This window comes from Myxine glutinosa, chromosome 1 (genome assembly GCF_964187855.1).
Source record: "Myxine glutinosa chromosome 1, kmMyxGlut1.1, whole genome shotgun sequence".
In the NCBI taxonomy this organism is placed as follows: domain Eukaryota; kingdom Metazoa; phylum Chordata; class Myxini; order Myxiniformes; family Myxinidae; genus Myxine; species Myxine glutinosa.
Window position 1 is genome coordinate 426,703,296 of NC_136261.1, and position 20,537 is coordinate 426,723,832.

A 20,537-nucleotide genomic window follows, 5' to 3' on the forward strand; every position below is an offset into this window, starting at 1 on the left:
ACAGCATTCTTGATTTCAATACCCGAACCCTAACCCCAATAAAAAAAATAAACTCACTCCCACAATATCCCTCTCACTCCCACACAATTTCAATACCCTAACCCTAACCCCTATAAAAAAATTAACTCACTCCCACAATATCCCTCTCACTCCCACAATATCCATCTCATTCCCACACAATTTCAACACCCTAACCCTAAGCCCTATAAAAAAAATAAGCTCACTCCCACAATATCCCTCTCACTCCCACAATATCCCTCTCACTCCCACAATATCCCTCTCACTCCCACAATATCCCTCTCACTCCCACAATATCCCTCTCACTCCCACAATATCCCTCTCACTCCCACAATATCCCTCTCACTCCCACAATATCCCTCTCACTCCCACAATATCCCTCTCACTCCCACAATATCCCTCTCACTCCCACAATATCCATCTCATTCCCACACAATTTCAACACCCTAACCCTAAGCCCTATAAAAAAAATAAGCTCACTCCCACAATATCCCTCTCACTCCCACAATATCCCTCTCACTCCCACAATATCCCTCTCACTCCCACAATATCCCTAACTTATTGTGAGTCGTATATGTAGATGTATCTACTTATGTGGAAGTGACGTCGTATAATGAAAGCAGATCACACAAAAAGGGGGAAAATAAAATAGCACAACAAAGGCGAGGCACGGGGGGGGGGGGGGGGGGAGGGATGGGCTGATTTGTTCGTTGATATACGTACTTTTTAGCTCACCTGGAACAAAGTTCAGGTGAGCTTGTGCGATGGCGCGGCGTCCGTCCGTCTGTCTGTAAACACTTGCAACTTCTTCTGCAAAACCGCTGATGGGATTTTGACCAAATTTGGCACAAATGATATTTGTGATGTTGTGAGTAAAGTTTGTTCACGACAATGAAAAAAACGGGGTGTCAGGGGGTCTGCGTGGAGCCAGATTTCCCCCCAAAATAGGTATTTGCTTTTTCCCCTGAAACGACAAACACTATTTCGATGAAACTCCCCCACAACCTTCGCCACACGTGATGTACAAATGTTTGTTCAAGGCATGAGAAAAGGAGGTGTGTGGGAGTAGATCCCAAAATAGGTATGTTTTTGTTTGTTTGAAGTCTATTGATTATGTCAGTATGATTCTACCTGCTGCCCTGTCTTCTGGCAACCATTGTAATTGGTTTAAAATACTTTTAGTCAGTGCAGTATACTGGTTATTCTACCAGGTGAGCGCCAGAGGTGTTGCCCATATTTTTACCCTTGAAAGGAAAGAACTAAATAAAATAGACTCAATCTGAGGAGGGAGCAGGGGTGTTCCATCCATTACCAAGCTGCTGGGAGAGTGCATACCAAGCTGCTTGGAGAGTTCATACCAAGCTGCTTGGAGAGTGCTTACCAAACTGCTTGGAGAGTGCTTACCAAGCAGCTCAAGCACTCAAGCAAGCTTTATTACACGATCTGTTCTGACGCAGAGCATACTTGAATTGAGTGGACAAAATGGGGGGAATTAAGACCCCAAGCTGAGCGACCTGAACGCAGGCTGACCAAAGATAAGCCTGCTAGTGTAAATTATCTTAAAAACACAAACACACAGTTTTCCTTCATGTAATCCCTTGGAGGTGGAGAAGTATGTATGCAAAGTTTGGGGGTGCTACGTTTCATGGTTTTGGAGTTATGGAGGAGATGGGGATGGCCGGCCGGACACACACACACACACACACACACACACACACACACACACACACACACACACACACACACACACACACACACACACACACACACACACACACACACACACACACACACACACACACACACACACACACACACACACACACACACACCTTTTTATTATTAAAGATATATGATTCCACAATGTTTGTTGATGTAAGATGTTTATGTGAGAGATTGGGAAATATCTTACAAATTCCTTCAGGATTGTAAATTTTATCTGGGATGAACGAGCAATTTATATCTGATTATGTTTGAGAACGAACCAGGATTTGTCAAGAAAGATCTTGTTCTGATTACATCGTTGATGAGAAGGGGAAGACGAGAGAAAGACGGGAATGGGGTAGTGGGGAAGGGAGAGGGGATGGGGAAGTGGGGAAGAGAGAGAGAGGGGATGGGGTAGTGGGGGAGAGAGAGGGGGATAGGGTAGTGGGGAAGAGAGAGGGGGATAGGGTAGTGGGGAAGAGAGAGAGGGGATGGGGTAGTGGGGAAGAGAGAGAGGGGGATGGGGTAGTGGGGGAGAGAGAGGGGGACAGGGTAGTGGGGAAGGGAGAGAGAGGTGGATAGGGCAGTGGGGAGAAAGAGGGGGAGAGAGATAGGGGGATGGGGTAGTGGGGAAGAGAGAGAGGGGGACGGGGTAGTTGGGGAGAGAGAGGTGGATGGGGCAGTGGGGGAGAAAGATGGGGAGAGAGAGAGGAGGATGGGGTCATGGCGAAGATAGAGGGGAGGAGAGAGGGGGATGGGGTAGTGGGGGAGATGGAGGGAGAGAGAGGAGGGAGGACAGGATGGGGGATGAGAGAGGAGGGAGGACAGGATGGGGATGAAGAAAGGCCTTTAATCAGCAAACACAAGTTTGGAATATCCCCTCCTCCTTGTTGGACATCGTTCAATTAAACAAACCTTGGGTTTTGTGACACTTGACAAGAGGGAAAATCGAGTTGGAAAATAACTAAGTCGAATAGAGTGAAGGAAAATATAAATAGGGAAATGAAACAGAAGAAAAAGGAAAGAATGAAAAGAAGAAAATACCGAATTTTAAATAATCTGTAAATGGAAGGAAGAAGAAGAACCCCCTCCCCATTTCCCTTCACTTACAAAGTTTTCTCAAGTTGTTCTGATCCAGCTCCACCTTCTCCGGATGCTCCACCGGTCCTTCTGTGGAAATGATTAAAGGTTAACAAAAATTACAACATGTGAATTTCTATTGTTTTTATGTTTATGAACATTTATTTTATCTTTTAACGAAAAATCTAAGCACAACAAATATGGGGGAAGAGAAATGGAACCTCCATTTTGGATTAAATAAAATATAATTTTAATTGATGAATGAAGGAAATTTCACAACATTGTTGTTACACTTCCCTCTAATGTACTGTAGGAGCTGTGCTCCCACGTCAATCGGAAGAATGGACGCGAAAAAAGCTGGAATTCGTCCGAGTTTCTTCATTGTCACAAAACAACTCGGGTACTCTGAAAAGCCCGTTTATCGGGCAGCAATATATATACACACATTATCCCGGAGCGTTTGCCCGGGAAAGGCGAGACGGGGCGTGGCCGGGCGTCCTGGCCGCCGCCTGGCAAGTCGAGGGCGAGCCTGCCCGGGCACGCCCGGCCATGCCCGGCATGGTGATCACTCCGCGTCCTTGGTAGGTGCAAGGCGATTGTGTAAACCCAGCGGTAGCCGCTACACACGTCCCCCCAGAATCGACTTGCACCGGCAGGGTCGATTTAAGGGGGGTCCTGATGACCCGGCCGAAGCGACCCCTGGCGGGTCGTGGGGGGGGGGGTCCGGTGTGGTGGTGGGCAGTCGAGTGGGGGGCACCGTGGACGGGGGGCGGCCTCGCCGTGGCGGAAGGGCCAACCATGGCGGTTGGTCGATGTCCACGTGCGCCGGCTTGAGGCGGTCCACCGCAATCCGGTCCGACCTGCCGCCGATGTCGATGACGAACAACTTGTCGTCCCGTCGCAGGACCCGGAAGGGTCCGTCGTACGGCGACCGGAGTGGCCCCCGATGTGCGTCATGACGCACAAAACCGTACTCCGCTGTGCGAAGCGCTGTGGGGGATGTAGGACTGGGGGTCACCATGGTGGGACGTTGGCACAGGGGCAAACCGTCGGGCGGCCTCCTGGAGGTCCGAGCGCTGGTGAGCTGCGGACCAGGGACTGGTAGTGTCGGGCACGAATTCGCCCGGGATGCGTTGCGCCTGGCCGTAGACAAGCTCGGCGGTGGATGCCCGGAGGTCCTCCTTGGGGGCCGTGCGGAGGCCCAAAAGGACCCACGGAAGTCGGTCGGCCCAACCGCCGTCCTGAAGGCCGGCCATGAGCGCGGCCTTCATGGAGAGGTGGAATTGCTTGCACAACCCGTTGGCTTGGGAGTGGTAGACCGTAGTACGGTGAAGCTTGACCCCCAGGTTGCGGGCGACCGCGCCCCACAGCTCGGAGCTGAACTGCGGTCCGCGGTCCAACGAGATGTCCCCGGTGCGCCGAAGCGGGCGACCCAGGTGGCGATGAAAGCCTGCGCCACGTCGGCGGTGGTGGTGGAGATGAGGGGAACGGCCTCCGGCCACCTGGTGGTCCTGTTCACCATGGTGAGCAGGTGTGTGAACCCCAGTGATGGGGGGAGGGGGCCCACCAGGTCCACATTGACGTGGTTGAAACGTCGTTCGGGCAGGGTGAAAGGTGCCAGCGGGGCCTGGGTGTGTCGGTGGACCTTGGCCTGTTGGCAGGCTGTGCAGGTGCTGGTCCAATCGCGGACGTCCCGTCGAAGGCCGTGCCAGACGAATCGCGCCGACACCAGCCTCTGGGAAGCTTTCCGGCCCGGGTGGGAAAGGCCATGGAGGGAGGCGAAGATACGGCGTTGCCAGGTAATGGGCACGATGGGGCGAGGCTGGCCTTGGGAGACGTCGCAGAGCAGGACAGTGTCCGCGAAGGGGATGTCGGCCAAGCGGAGGCCCGTGTCCGCCGCCCGGAGGGCTTGCACTGTGGTGTCGGTGGTTTGGTCCGCCGCCATAAGCGCGAAGTCCACGCCGAGGTGGACCGCGTTCGCGCTGTCCCGAGAAAGACAGTCGGCCACGGCGTTGTCTTTGCCGACGACGTGCCGGATGTCTGTGGTAAACTCAGACACGGCGGAGAGGTGGCGCTGTTGGCGGGCCGACCACGGCTCCGTGACCTTGGCCATTGCGTAAACCAACGGCTTGTGGTCGACGAACGCCGTGAAGGGTCGGCCCTCCAGGAGGTGGCGGAAATGGCGAACGGCCAGGTGTAGACCAAGGAGCTCACGGTCAAACGTGCTATATTTGAGCTCGTTCGGCCGGAGCTGCCGGCTGAAAAAAGCGAGTGGCTGCCAAACCCCATTCACCCATTGCTCATGTACGGCGCCCACCGCGTAGTTGGAGGCATCCGTGGTGAGGGCGATGGGAGCGTTGAGCACCGGGTGAGCGAGCAGTGTTGCGTCGGCGAGGGCCCGCTTTGAGCTGTTGAAGGCCGCGTCCATTGCTGCGGAACAGACGACGTCGTGCTTGGCCGGCTTGCCCCGGAGGGCTTTGTAGAGGGGCCGCATGAGTTGAGCAGCGCGGGGCACGAAGCGGTGATAGAAATTCACCATTCCCAGGAATTCCTGCAGGGCCTTTATGGAGCGGGGACGCGGAAACGTGGTGATGGCCTCGACCTTGGTTGGCAGCGGCACGGCCCCGTTCTTGGTGATGTGGTGGCCCAAAAAATCAACGGCCGTCGTGCCGAAGTGGCATTTGGCCGGGATGACGATGAGGCCGTGCTCGCTGAGGCGCCCGAACAGTGTTCGGAGGTGGAGGAGGTGCTCGGCCCGGGACGTGCTGGCGACGAGGATGTCGTCCAGGTAAACGAAGAGGAACGGCAGGTCATGCAGCACGCCGTCCATCAAGCGCTGGAACGCCTGAGCCGCATTATTGAGGCCAAACGGCATCCGCAGGAATTCGAACAAGCCGAACGGCGTGATGATATCCCCGTATTAGATCGATTTTTGAATAAATGACCCATCCTGGCAGACGGGCGGAGAAGTCTTGGATGTGTGGGATCAGATACCTGTCAGGGGTGGTAGCGTCGTTAAGGTGGCGGTAGTCGCCATATGGGCGCCGGCCGCCCCCTGGTTGTGGCGAAGTGTGTAGTGGATGTGTAGTGGCGAAGCCCACGCGCTATCGGAGCGCCGCACAATGCCGAGGTGTTCCAAAGCATCGAACTCGGCTTTGGCCACGGCGAGCTTGGCTGGGTCGAGGCGGCGGGCTCTGGCGTAGACCGGCGGGCCCGTGGTTGGTATGTGGAGCTCGATCCCATGTCATACCGCGACGGCCGAAAACGTCGGCCGCGTGAGGGCCGGGAACTCCGTGAGCAGGCAAGCAAACTCGTTCGCCGCCGGGAGGGCGCATGCCAGCTCGGTCGGAGCGGAGCTGCTCAATGTGCATACCAGGGAGCTGAAGGTTTCGGCGTTGATGAGGCGACGCCGTTGGACGTCCACCAGCAGTCCGTGTGCGCAGAGGAAGTCGGCGCCTAGCAGAGCCATGGGCACGCTTGCGGTTACAAACGTCCAAGTAAAGCGTTGGCCGCCGAAGCAGAGGGTGACGTTGCGCGGGCCGAAGGTGCGGATGGCCAATCCGTTGGCCGCAACCAAGGAGGGGCCACAAACCGCGGACTGCCTGTCCTGATCAGAGGCAGGTATGACGCTCAGTTGGGCGCCGGTGTCGCACAGGAAGCGCCGTCCGGACGCTTTGTCCATGATGAAAAGTAAGTTGCCCGTGTGGCCGGCGCTCCTGGCTGGTAATGAACGCCGGCCCGGGCGTTTCCCGGCCTGTCGAAGGTGCACAGGGGTCGGCATGTCCGGGCCTTCTGTCCGAACCTGGCATGATAGTAACACCATGCTTGGTCAGGTGGAGGCCCCGGTCATCGTGCTGGAGGTGGTCGGCTTGGCGTAGTGGCCGCCAATTGCGTCGGCAGTTCAGTCCTCGACCGTGCCGGGTGCTCGGGCGCCATGGGCGTTGCGTCGGACGGCGGTGGGCCCCAGGTCGCTGCTGCAATGCGTTGGCCTGCCACGGAGATCTTGTCGGCTTCCCTGGCGAAGGCGCGGGGATCCGTGATCATCGTGCTCGCCAGGGCGAGGCGTACCGGGCTAGGCAGCTGATGGAGGAACAGCTCCCGGAACAGGAATGCCGGAGAGTGCTCGCCGAGCAGCGAAAGCATGTAGTCCATTCGCTCGGACGGGCGCGTGTCGCCGAGCTCGGGCAGGTCGAGCAGGCGCCGTGCGCGTTCCACCGATGAGAAGGCGAAAGCGTCGAGGAGGAGCTTTTTAATTGCGCCATATTTTTCAACGGCTGGCGGGCTCTCGAGGAGGCTCAGGGCGCGGGCTGCGGTGGCTGAACCGAGCGCTGCTACCACATGGTGGAAGCGGGTGTCGTCGGCCGTGATGCCTTGCAGGGCGAACAGGGAGACCGCCTGGGCGAACCAAACCACCGCGTGAGCCTCCCAGAAGGTAGGCAGTTTGAGGGCAACTGCCGTGTCCATGTCAGTAGGTCACCAATGTAGGAGCCGTGCTCCCACGTCAATCGGAAGAATGGACGCGACAAACAGCTGGAATTCGTCCGAGTTTCTTTATTGTCACAAAACAACTCGGGTACTCTGAAAAGCCCGTTTATCGGGCAGCAATATATATACACACATTATCCCGGAGCGTTTGCCCGGGAAAGGCGAGAGGGGGCGTGGCCGAGCGTCCTGGCCGCCGCCTGGCAATTCGAGGGCGGGCATGCCCGGGCATCCCGGACGCGGCCTGGCAAGTCGAGAACAGGCATGGCCGGGCGTCCCCGGGCATGGCCGGGCGTCCCCGGGCATGGCCGGGCGTCCCCGGGCATGCCCGGGCGTCCCGGCCGAGGCCTGGCAAGTTGAGAGCGGGCCTGCCCGGGCGTCCTGGACGAGCCCGGCATGGTGATCGCTCCGCGTCCTTGGTAGGTGCAAGGCGATTGTGTAAACCCAGCAGCAGCCGCTACAGTACTAAAAATGAGTGATCGCTAATTCGTTTTCTCCACAAGATAGAATGAAACTTTCGTTCTTCACTGGAATTGAACATCACATGATTCCAGGAACAAGTGATTGATTCGAGAAACATGTGAATGATTCAAGGAACATGTCGATTATTCAAGGTACATGTGAATGATTCAATATGCATGTGAATGATTTTAGGTACATGTGAATGATTTATGTTGATGTGAGATCGTTCTTGGTGAAATTAATCTGTTGATCACTCTGTGATAGGTCAGTGCACCTGTGAAAAATTATAGATTTTAAAATTCCCTTTACCAACTCAGTATTTTTAGCTCACTTGGACTTTAGCGCGGTGAGCTTATGCGATCGAGCATTGTCCATAGGTAAGTGAGTGAGGGAGTGAGTGAGTGAGGGAGGGAGTGAGGGAGGGAGTGAGTGAGGGAGGGAGTGAGGGCGTGAGTGAGGGAGTGAGTGAGGGAGTGAGTGAGGGAGTGAGGGATTGGGTCTGCAAACATTTCAGTCATTATCGCTTGAACCAAACACTAAGTTTGGACATGAGCTTCATATCTGATGCCTGATGAAGGTGAATTAATCACATCAAAATCTGTGCTCAATAAGGGGAACTACGGGGGTTTTGACCCCACAAAATAGGTATTTCATCTCTTCTCCAAAACTACACACACAATTTTGAAAAACTTGATCACAACCTTCATCACCCATGATGTACCAAAGTTTGTTCACAGCATTAAACAAATCAGTCTGAGAGGGTCTTTGGGGGGTTGAGCGACTGTTGCTCCTGATCCAGGTGAGCTTCAGGACCCGCGGTCCTATTTTTCTTTAAGTTTCCCTGGATTGACCCAATGGTTGATCGATCCAAAATGGAAATGACTGAATTATTTTGTCCAGCCTTTCATAATGTTCATTGATCAGTTGTTTTTATCATAAGAATGAATAAATTATTTGAAGATGGAAGTGAGAACAACTCATTCACCTGATATGTTTCCACGTGACGCATCACTGTGTAATCAGTGTGTGTGTTTCATGTACAACACCTGGAAATATTAACCAAAAGTTTCTGCTTCGTTTGTGATGTTCCGTGAACACTTTACTGTACAGAATTCATTTTAACAACTTTTACACAAAGATTCTCCACTTTTACAAACCTTTACAATTACAGTTCATGAGAAGAATAAAACAATGAATGAATGAATGATCAGTAACATCGACTTGGATGTTAAATTTTGCACAAACACCAAGTTCATGTCCTGAGTCTTCACAATCTCAACTATTGACCTCATTCACCTGTAAAATGTTTGTTTTCGCCACAAAATAAGATTTCTCTTCCTCACGGGCCGGTCCCCCTCCATCCCGGATCACAACTTTGTGGATTTCATGTTATGAATTTAACAATTTATGAAAAAGTATTTAAATTATGTTTGTCTTCTATTTCTGGTCCATGTTTCTTTATTATAACAAAATTAACTAGCACGGCACCTGGTAGAGCACATACCTCCACCAGGCTGAACAGTTTATGTTTTGTATCCCCTGAAGACCGGATCTGGATCCAGACCTGAACCAAAGTCGAATCAGGTTGTTATTGTCGTACCCAACCAACTCATTCACCAAGTTTTGTCATAACCCATTCATAACCCATTCACCCATTCACAACTTTTTGAAATATCGTGTTATGCAGTATATCGTTTTTGGCCCCAACTCTCAATGATGAGGAATCAGTTAAAAATTCTCTGTTCCGGATCTGGATTCGGATCTTCACCAAATCGGATGAATTCGTCCTTGTCACACACTCAACCTATCCACAAAATTCCGTCCGAATCCATCCACAACTTTTTGAGATATCCTGCTCACAGACAAACATGACAGAGACAGACACATCGACAAGGGTGAAAATACAACCTCCATCCAGCTTCAGAAGCAGAGGGAATACGTGGAATGTAAGAAAGTTATTTCCTGGAAATTTATATTTCCGGAGTAGAACATATTTTAGTTCCTCATTCGCTTCATCACCGATTTTTCCAATCACAATACTTTGATTTCCTGAATCCATGCTGGAATTCCAACCTTTTCGGAAAGGAAAAAATTAAAACGAAATTTTAGGTGGGACAAACAGCAAATGCAAATCAAAATGGCCTCCAAATCAAGCTCCAGACGGTGTATCCTCCATCATTCCAAATCATTACTTGACAAACTTAAAAGTTCATAGAACAAGATACTCCATGCAGTGTTCAAGTATTTACTTCAATTTTAATAATATAAACAATTTAAAGATCATTTTTAAAATCTGGAAGTTCAAAACGACACTGTACTAGCACGACTGCACTGTACGAACACACAACACTGTACGAACACACAGCACTATACGAACATGACTACACTGTACTAACACGACGACACTGTACTAACACGACGACACAGTACTAACACGACGACACTGCACTAACACGGCGACACCGTACTAACACGACGGCACCGTACTAACACGGCGCCACCGTACCAACACGGCGACACCGTACCAACACGGCGACACCGTACCAACACGGCGACAGTGTACCAACACGGCGCCACCGTACCAGCACGGCGCCACCGTACCAGCACGGCGCCACCGTACCAGCACGGCGCCACCGTACCAGCACGGCTCCACCGTACCAGCACGGCTCCACCGTACCAGCACGACTCCACCGTACCAGCACGACTCCACCGTACCAGCACGACTCCACCGTACCAGCACGACTCCACCGTACCAGCACGACTCCACCGTACCAGCACGACTCCACCGTACCAGCACGACTCCACCGTACCAGCACGACTCCACCGTACCAGCACGACTCCACTGTACTAGCACGACTCCACTGTACTAGCACGACTCCACTGTACCAGCATGACGCCACTGTACCAGCACGACGCCACTGTACCAGCACGACGCCACTGTACCAGCACGACGCCACTGTACCAGCACGACTCCACTGTACCAGCACGACTCCACTGTACCAGCACGACTCCACTGTACCAGCACGACACCACTGTACTAGCACGAGACCACTGCACTATCATGACCACTGTACTAGCACGACTCCACTGTACTAGCACGACTCCACTGTACTAGCACGACTCCACTGTACTAGCACGACTCCACTGTACTAGCACGACTCCACTGTACTAGCACGACTCCACTGTACTAGCACGACTCCACTGTGCTAGCACGACTCCACTGTACTAGCACGACTCCACTGTACGAACACGACTACACTGTACTAAGACGACGGTGAGTCACAGTTGAGGAGATGGAGGCTTTATTGATCACCATAGACCACAGCGTCACTCGGCATCTGACAGAAGCATATCGGTGGCCTCTTCTTCACCCTCTCAGGTGGCACTCCCTCTCATCATCATCATCATCATCATCAGCGATATTGATATTTGTGGGGCCGATGACCCCATGATGATTGTTTCCATGGATGGGTTTCACAAAGTACACTTATGCAGTACTGCGCATCTACGATATATTTATTTGGCATGGGGGGGGGGGGAGGTGTACATTGAATGTATCTGTACATGTTTAGATATTTGGCTGAAAGATAAAAACAATCTTCAAAAGCATGAAACAAGAAAATTTCACATCTTGTAGTTTTTGTTCTTCTCTAATAATTTCCACAGAGGGGCTGGTGGAGCATCCGGAGAAGGTGGAGCTGGATCAGAACAACTTGAGAAATCTTTGGAAGTGAAGGGAAACGGGAACAGGGTTCTTCTTCTTCTTCGCTCCATTTACAGATTATTTAAAATTCCATATTTCCTCCTTTTCATTCTTTCCTTTTTCTTCCATTTTATTTCCCTCTTTATAGAAGGGCTTCGGGGTCATGACCAAAATAAATCTCTTGCTAGATGTCGACATATATCATGGTTCTTGGAGGTATTATCCTCCCAAACCACACCCATCATTCCTGTCTGACTTCTCCTACTTTCTGACCCAGCTATGTTCCCTCTCCCCCTCAATCCTCCTCCTCGGTGATTTCAATATCCACATGGACTCCACTGACTCCACAATAACCACTGACTTCACTGATTTACTCACCTGCTTTAACCTCACTCAACATGTCGACTTTCCTACCCATATCCGTGGTCACATTTTGGATCTTGTCTGCTCCACTGGATTAAATTTGCACCATCTCTATGGCTCTGACCTCACCCTCTCTGACCACTTAGCCATCACTCTGACCATCAACATCCCCGCCCCAACACCAAGGCATTATCGCACAATCAACTTCCGTAAGCTAAACGCTCTTTCACCTACCTCATTCTCATCCACCCTCTCTGAAAAAATGTCCACTTCTCCCTTCATTGACCTCCACACCCCTTCCGACCTCACTGACTACTACAACCACACTCTCTCCTCCTGCCTTGACCAGCTTGCGCCTGTAAAAACCAAAACAGTTTCTTTCACCCATTCTGCTCCCTGGTTTACCCCTGAACTCCACCTGATGAAAACTCGTGCTCGCCAACTTGAAAGACTCCGCAATAAAACGGGTCTCACAGTTCACTCCCAAGCCTACAAGGACCACCTACAACACTACAAAGATGCCCTCTCCCGCGCCCGCTCTGCCTACTACTCTCAAATTATCCACTCTGGCTCCGGAAACCCAAAAGCACTCTTCTCGACAATAAACAAACTCCTCCGCCCCCTGAACACCACCACCCAGTCATTCACAGTAGACAACTGCATCTCCTTCCTCTCTTTCTTCCAACGCAAAATTGACAACATCTACAACAGCTTGACCACCGCCGCACCTGCTTCCCCTCCAACCACCTGCCCCCCCTTGTCCTGCCATCCCCTGTCTCGGTTCTCCCCAATCTCCCCTACTGACCTCTCTGAACTCCTCATAGGAATGAAAACTGCCACCTGCACTCTTGACCCCATCCCCTCCAGCTTTGTCAAAGCCTCCCTCTCTGCTCTCTCTCCACTTATCATTGCAACAATAAACTCCTCCCTGTCTACAGGCATCGTCCCACCTTCCCTCAAAATTGCTGCTGTTACCCCCATTCTAAAAAAACCTGGTCTAAACCCTGACACCCTAAACAACTTCAGACCCATCTCCAACCTACCCTTTTCTGTCAAAAGTTTTGGAACGCGCTGTAGCCACTCAACTCAAACATCATCTCTCTGCCAATAACCTGTATGAAACATTCCAATCCGGATTCCGGTCCAACCACAGTACTGAAACTGCTCTCCTCAAAATCACCAACGACCTTCTCCTCTCCTCTGACGCTGGCAACCTCAACATTCTCGTCCTCCTCGACCTCAGCGCTGCCTTTGACACCATCGATCACACTATCCTCCTCACCCGACTTGAATCCACCTTTAACGTTACCGGCACTGCCCTCTCTTGGATTAAATCATACCTCTCTGACAGATGCCAGTTCATCTCCATCAATAACTGCAAATCCCCCACTGCTCCCCTCCCCCAAGGTGTCCCCCAAGGTTCAGTTATTGGCCCCCTCCTTTCATCCTTTACATGTCCCCGCTCGGTCACTTAATCCGCCGTCATGGTCTCCAATTCCACTGCTTCGCCGATGACATCCAGCTTTTCATCTCCACCAAGTCCGTCTCCACCGACACCCACTCTATCCTGACAAACTGCATCACTGAAATAAAATCCTGGCTTCAAATCAACTTCCTCAAGCTTAACTGTGATAAATCTGAAATAATCATCATTGGCCCAACAACGCTCACAAAATCCACCCATAACTTTGCCCTCAACATCGACGGTATCCCAGTATCCACCTCCCCTCACATCCGGAATCTTGGCGTCATCTTTGACCAAACCCTTTCCTTCGACAAATACACTAAACAGATCACAAAGTCAGCCTTCTTTCACCTGAAAAACATTGCCCGTCTCCGCTCATCCCTCTCCTCCACGGCTGCAGAAACCCTCATCCACGCCTTCATCACCTCCCGTCTGGACTACTGCAATAGCCTCCTCTATGGTTCACCCTCAAAAATCACCAATAAACTCCAATACATTCAGAACTCCGCTGCCCGTCTACTCACCCATTCCCGGACCCGTGACCACATCACCCCCGTCCTTTACAAGCTTCACTGGCTCCCCATCCCCCAGAGAATCCAGTACAAAATCCTCCTCTTGACATACAAAGCCCTCCATAACCTGGCTGACCTCCTCTCCAGACACACTCCCACCCGCAACCTCCGCTCTGCTGGTACCAACCTCCTGACCCCCTCCATCCGGACCAAATTCAGATCCTGGGGGGACACGGCCTTCTCCATCGCTGCTCCCACCCTCTGGAACTCACTACCTCACACCATCAGAGACTCCTCCTCACTCACCACATTCAAAACATCACTAAAGACCCACCTGTTCAACACTGCATTCAACATTCAACCCACAGCATTTAACCCCTGACCATCTCTTCTCCTTCTCCCTCCTTTTGCTTTAAATATTTCCCTATTGATTCTTGTCTTTTTGCAATTGTTGTTTTCATGTATTGTTATGCATTATGTTTGCCACTCTGTCAAAGCGCCTTTGGGCTTCTGGAAAAGCGCTATACAAAATAAATGAATTATTATTATTATTATTATTATTATGAAGGTGATTTGTGTTATTGTGTTAAAGTTTATAATTGATTCAATTTGAATAAATATTTAAAGGTGTATAAATAAATTGATTCAGGGTTTTACCGCCGTTTTCCCGTGTCTATTACATCACCCCATAGTAGTGTAATAATGTTGTTTCTGGGACACCTCCGTTTAACATGGGAAATCCCTATCTAATGTCATTTACCCCCTTGTCTTTTTCAAAAATCATAAACACCTCTATTTCTCCCACCCTCATCTTTATGAACCTTTTGTCTGTAGTACCTATCCTTAATGTTGTTCATTAGACCACTCAAACACTACAAATATTTGTTTTCTCTTATAGACCTATCATCCTTCTTCTACATATCATCTGGCAGATTAATCTTTGACCCACTCAAACATTGACCCATTCACTTCCATATTAATTCTTTCCCTCCCTCATTGCCCCTAAAGACCTCTATTTCTCTCACCCTGTTCTTTACGAACCTTCTAACCTTTTGACATGTTATCCTTATTCATTAGACCACTTAAACACCTGTGATCCTTCTGACCTTATGGACCTTTTAACCTTTTACTCTTAATATCATCTGGTGAATATAACCCACTCAAACAACGACCCTACAAATATTTGTTTATGCGTGGGAAATAATTTAATTCTCTTGCCACTCTCTTCACCATCTAATATATTAACAAAAAATATGTTTGAGTTTGGTTCTTTATTAAGATATTTTAACTGAGCTAAGATAAAATGGTAAACCTCCCTCAATGTTCTTATTTGAGCGCCTCCAGTGCCACACACTTTTTGGTAGGCTCTGCCCACCTTTTGTTAAGCTCCGTCCACTTTTTGGAAAAACCCCGCCCACTTTTTGGTAAGCCACGCCCACCTTTTACTAAGCCCCGCCCACTTTTTGTTAAGCCACGCCCACTTTTTGCTATACCCCGCCCACTTTTGCTAAGCTCCGCCCACTTTTGCTAAGTCCCACCCACTTTATAAACTCTTCAGCATTGTATCATTTCCAGGTAATACATAACATCATTTTCAGGGAATTTCCATCACATCATTTCCAGTTAAGACACGCCCAGGGAATTTCCACAGGAAATGACACACACCCAGCCCTTCTTATAAAAGGCACCGACCACACAGGCTTTTTCAAACACGCTTTCTGCTTCACTTGAGAATGGACTCCTATGCCGAAATGGAATGGGATAACTTTGCTATTCCTTGGAGTCCTACTACCTGTGTAGCGCTCAACCTTCAGATTGATGAACTGGACTCGAACCTCTTGTCGATGGAGGAAATTGTATCTGAGCTACGAAATGAAAATTCTACTTTTAACACAACTTGGGATAAAGTTATTTTTTTGTTTGAAGATCTTTTGAACAACCAAGACCCACAGAACGAGTTCTACCTTGATGACCCAGCCAAAGAGTTATACCTTGGAGATCCACAAAATCCTGAAAAAGAGTTCTACCATGATGATACTTATTGTGAGTTATCAAAACAAAACCCACTGAACGAGTTCTACCTTGATGACCCAGCCAAAGAGTTATACCTTGGAGACTCACTAAATTTGGGAAAAACAAATTATGAGGTTTGCCTAGATGGTTCTAACTGTGGAGCCTACCTTGGAGACTCACTAAATTTGGGAAAAACTAATTATGAGGTCTGCCTAGATGGTTCTAACTGTGGAGCCTACCTTGGAGACTCACTAAATTTGGGAAAAACAAATTATGAGGTTTGCCTAGATGGTTCTAACTGTGGAGCCTACCTTGGAGACTCACTAAATTTGGGAAAAACAAATTATGAGGTCTGCCTAGATGGTTCTAACTGTGGAGCCTACCTTGGAGACTCACTAAATTTGGGAAAAACAAATTATGAGGTTTGCCTAGATGGTTCTAACTGTGGAGCCTACCTTGGAGACTCACTAAATTTGGGAAAAACTAATTATGAGGTCTGCCTAGATGGTTCTAACTGTGGAGCCTACCTTGGAGACTCACTAAATTTGGGAAAAACAAATTATGAGGTTTGCCTAGATGGTTCTAACTGTGGAGCCTACCTTGGAGACTCACTAAATTTGGGAAAAACAAATTATGAGGTCTGCCTAGATGGTTCTAACTGTGGAGCCTACCTTGGAGACTCACTAAATTTGGGAAAAACAAATTATGAGGTTTGCCTAGATGGTTCTAACTGTGGAGCCTACCTTGGAGACTCACTAAATTTGGGAAAAACAAATTATGAGGTCTGCCTAGATGGTTCTAACTGTGGAGCCTACCTTGGAGACTCACTAAATTTGGGAAAAACAAATTATGAGGTTTGCCTAGATGGTTCTAACTGTGGAGCCTACCTTGGAGACTCACTAAATTTGGGAAAAACAAATTATGAGGTTTGCCTAGATGGTTCTAACTGTGGAGCCTACCTTGGAGACTCACTAAATTTGGGAAAAACAAATTATGAGGTTTGCCTAGATGGTTCTAACTGTGGAGCCTACCTTGGAGACTCACTAAATTTGGGAAAAACTAATTATGAGGTCTGCCTAGATGGTTCTAACTGTGGAGCCTACCTTGGAGACTCACTAAATTTCATAAAATTAGGAAAAGAGTTTTACCTTGGAGACTTTGAAAACTGGTTTCGTTTTGGAGACTCTGAATGGGGGTTTTGTTTTGATAACTCGGAATGTGATACCTATCTTGGAGGCTCAACAGGAATGTGGTTATGCCTTGGGAACTTGGAAAGTTGGTTTTATTTTGGAGACTCTACCTGTGGGGTTCCTCTTGGAGACTCTTTGGATTCTAAAGCAATGAACAATGTTCTTTATTTAATGACGCTTGATTTAAGCAATATCAAGAAAGTTCGAGGAAGAAAATGCTGGAAAATTCTTTCTTCCCATTTCTACTTCTTCAAACTTAAAAGCCTTGAAAGACAGAATTGGAAGAAGAGGAAAAAAAAAAAAGAAATACGTATTTAAAAAAGAAGAAAAGAAAGATTATGTTAGGGTTTGGGTGGGATTTTGAATGTGAGGGTTAGGGATGGGGTTGGGTTAGGGTTGGGATTTTGAATGTGAGGGTTAGGGTTGGGGTTGGGTTAGGGATGGGGTTGGGTTAGGGATGGGGTTGGGTTAGGGATGGGTTGGGTTAGGGTTGGGATTTTGAATGTGAGGGTTAGGGTTGGGGTTGGGTTAGGGATGGGATTGGGTTAGGGTTGGGATTTTGAATGTGAGGGTTAGGGATGGGTTGGGTTAGGGATGGGGTTGGGTTAGGGATGGGGTTGGGTTAGGGTTGGGGTTGGGTTAGGGATGGGGTTGGGTTAGGGATGGGGTTGGGTTAGGGATGGGGTTGGGTTAGGGATGGGGTTGGGTTAGGGATGGGGTTGGGTTAGGGATGGGTTGGGTTAGGGATGGGTTTGGGTTAGGGATGGGGTTGGGTTAGGGCTTGGGTTGGGTTAGGGTTTGTATATTATTATGACTCACTCGCACATACACACACACACAAAAGTTAAGCCCCAACTAAAAAGTTGTGGGATTCTGTGTTTGGGGTTCACAGATTTAAAAACGTATCCCCATTATACACACACAAAAGTTAAGCCCCAACTAAAAAGTTGTGGGGTTCTGTGTTTGGGGTTCACAGATTTAAAAACGTATCCCCATTATACACACACAAAAGTTAAGCCCCAACTAAAAAGTTGTGGGATTCTGTGTTTGGGGTTCACAGATTTAAAAACGTATCCCCATTATACACACACAAAAGTTAAGCCCCAACTAAAAAGTTGTGGGATTCTGTGTTTGGGGTTCACAGATTTAAAAACGTATCCCCATTATACACACACAAAAGTTAAGCCCCAACTAAAAAGTTGTGGGATTCTGTGTTTGGGGTTCACAGATTTAAAAACGTATCCCCATTACATTTTATTTATTTATTTATTATTTTCAAGGGTATTAGCTGCTTACTTGTGTTTTTTGTAATTCTTGTGAGTAAAATGAACCCAAGATTTCTTCTCCATTTAAATCATATAATTTGTAGGTCCAAGGGACTGTATCCATTACATCAATGATTTTAAATAATTCACGAGTCCATTTTTGTGTATAACCTTTCTCAAAATGACTTTTCCATTTGTATATTCTTACAATATCACCAACTTTAAACTTGGGCTTTCTCAAATTAATCTCCTTTTCATATTCTAATTTTGTAAATGTTTCTGATGGTTTTGATTGTGTTGATGAATGAACTGTATTATTGTAATTATCTACAATATCCTGAATTAAATACACCCATTTTTGAGAACCGAGTTGTGTGAATTTTTTATATAATTTCTCTTTTAAAGTACGATTAAAACGCTCAATAACAACTGCCTTTCCTTCATTAAAGGTGCTGTATAATTTAATACCCTTCCCCTTAAGAAATTTCATGAATATTTTGTTATAGAACTCTGTTCCCTCATCAGTCCATAACTTCTTTGGTTTCCTTTTATCCCGATCAAATATTAGCTTAAAGGCTAACATTAAAGTATCACCCCTTTTATTTTTTAAAGGGACAACCCAGGCAAATCTACTCCTCAAATCAATAACGGTTAAAGCATACCTGTATCCCCTGTCATTATTCAATTCAATTAAATCAGCGGACCATATGTGGTCAGTGTATTTAGAATAAACCTTCCTTCTTTTAAACTTTGTGATTATAGGTTTGTGTAATTCTTCAGCCAAAAGCTCCTCAGTCTTGATGGCATCATTAGAGCCTAATAGTTTTTTGAGGAATAACCAAGACCAAGTTTCAATTTAGCATTTATCAAATTTCTCACAATAAACCTATCAACTTTCTCTCTCAACGTTGGATTTTGTATCAAAGACAAATTATACAACATTTCGCTGTCGGCTTTATGTTTTTCAGTCAACGTAGTGGTTTTCCCATAAGCAATATCATGCTTCATACACACTTCGTCAACCCTATTTGTAGGTTTAGACCAAGGTTTAGGATTGTCAGCCTCATCTAATCTTTTATCCAAGTTTGTTCCTGGACCACAGAAAGAATACCCTGGAAGGTGTAATTCCCCTGGAATTCCAGTTGTTGTAAATTTACTTCCTGACAGAAACTTTTGTATGTCTCCTCCTCTTTTAGGAGAGATGAATTGGCACTTTTTAGAGCCACATACTTGACATATTCCTTTTTGATAAACTCTATTATTTTTAGCTTTAACATAAGAGATATTTTTAGATTTAGTTTTCTTTTTACATTTGAGACAATAACTCATATTTATTTATCAGAAAAATTCCGACAGAGTATCAAAACCTTTTTGGTTTTCAACATATACATTTCAATCTTTATTTTTAAAACATAAAGAATCCTAAGGAATGCCTTCACTCTCTCCTCCATTTATTTACAAATAAAAACTAACTAAAGTCAATGACACCAACATCATCAATCACATAATCTTTTCCTTCTTCTTCTTCTTCTTCTTCACCACTTTCTCGTTTAAATCTCTGAAATTGAAGACATTGACGTTCTTATTTTTGAAACCATTATCTTCATAAGAGTTGTTAATTCTTTAATTTCCTCTTCGGTGCGTTGAGATTGATTTATTTGCTTTAATACACTCAATCTTTTATGAATCTCAGTGATTTCCATCTTTTTATATTTTTCCTCCCTCTCTCTTTGCTCCCTCTCCTCCTCCTCCATTTTCTCCCTCTCCTCCTTCTCCTTTTTCTCCCTTTTCTCCCTTTCCTCCTTCTCCCTTTTCTCCCTTTCCTCCTTCTCCTCCTTTTTCTCCCTCTCCTCCTTCTCCTCCTTTTTCTCCCTCTCCTCCTTCTCCTCCCTCTCCCTTTCCTCCTTCTCCTTTTTCTCTCTTTCCTCCTTCTCTTCTTCAACTCCTTCCTCATCCCTTGCTACCCTTGAGTTTGAACCCCAAAGAATATTATACATATACTCATCTGGATTTTGAGATATTCTTGTATCTATAATTATTTTTCTCATAATAGGATACCAATAAGATTTGTTGACGATTTCTAAAAGAGTTTTATATTTCATAACTTTGAGAAGTTCATTTTTATTTAATATTTTAAACAAGTCTCTATTTGTGGGTTTAACAATATCAGTATAAGGCCAGTTTTTTATGACAAAATTCCCATGTATATGCTCCAAATCATAAGGTATGTAATACCGAGCACCCTTTTCTTGTAGGTATCCTTGAATACAAAAATTATAA

The 20,537-nt window shown here is 47.5% G+C and overlaps 1 protein-coding gene across 1 annotated transcript in view; it reads right to left on the bottom strand.

Moving 5' to 3' along the window:
- The window catches only part of LOC137418207 (E3 ubiquitin/ISG15 ligase TRIM25-like), a 55,909-nt gene that overhangs the window by 3,324 nt on the left and 32,048 nt on the right, over window positions 1-20,537 (bottom strand). The window contains exon 7 of the mRNA XM_078770655.1: window positions 2,833-2,892. Within this exon, the coding sequence (XP_078626781.1) occupies window positions 2,833-2,892 (60 nt within the window). The remainder of the gene's footprint in view (window positions 1-2,832; window positions 2,893-20,537) is intronic.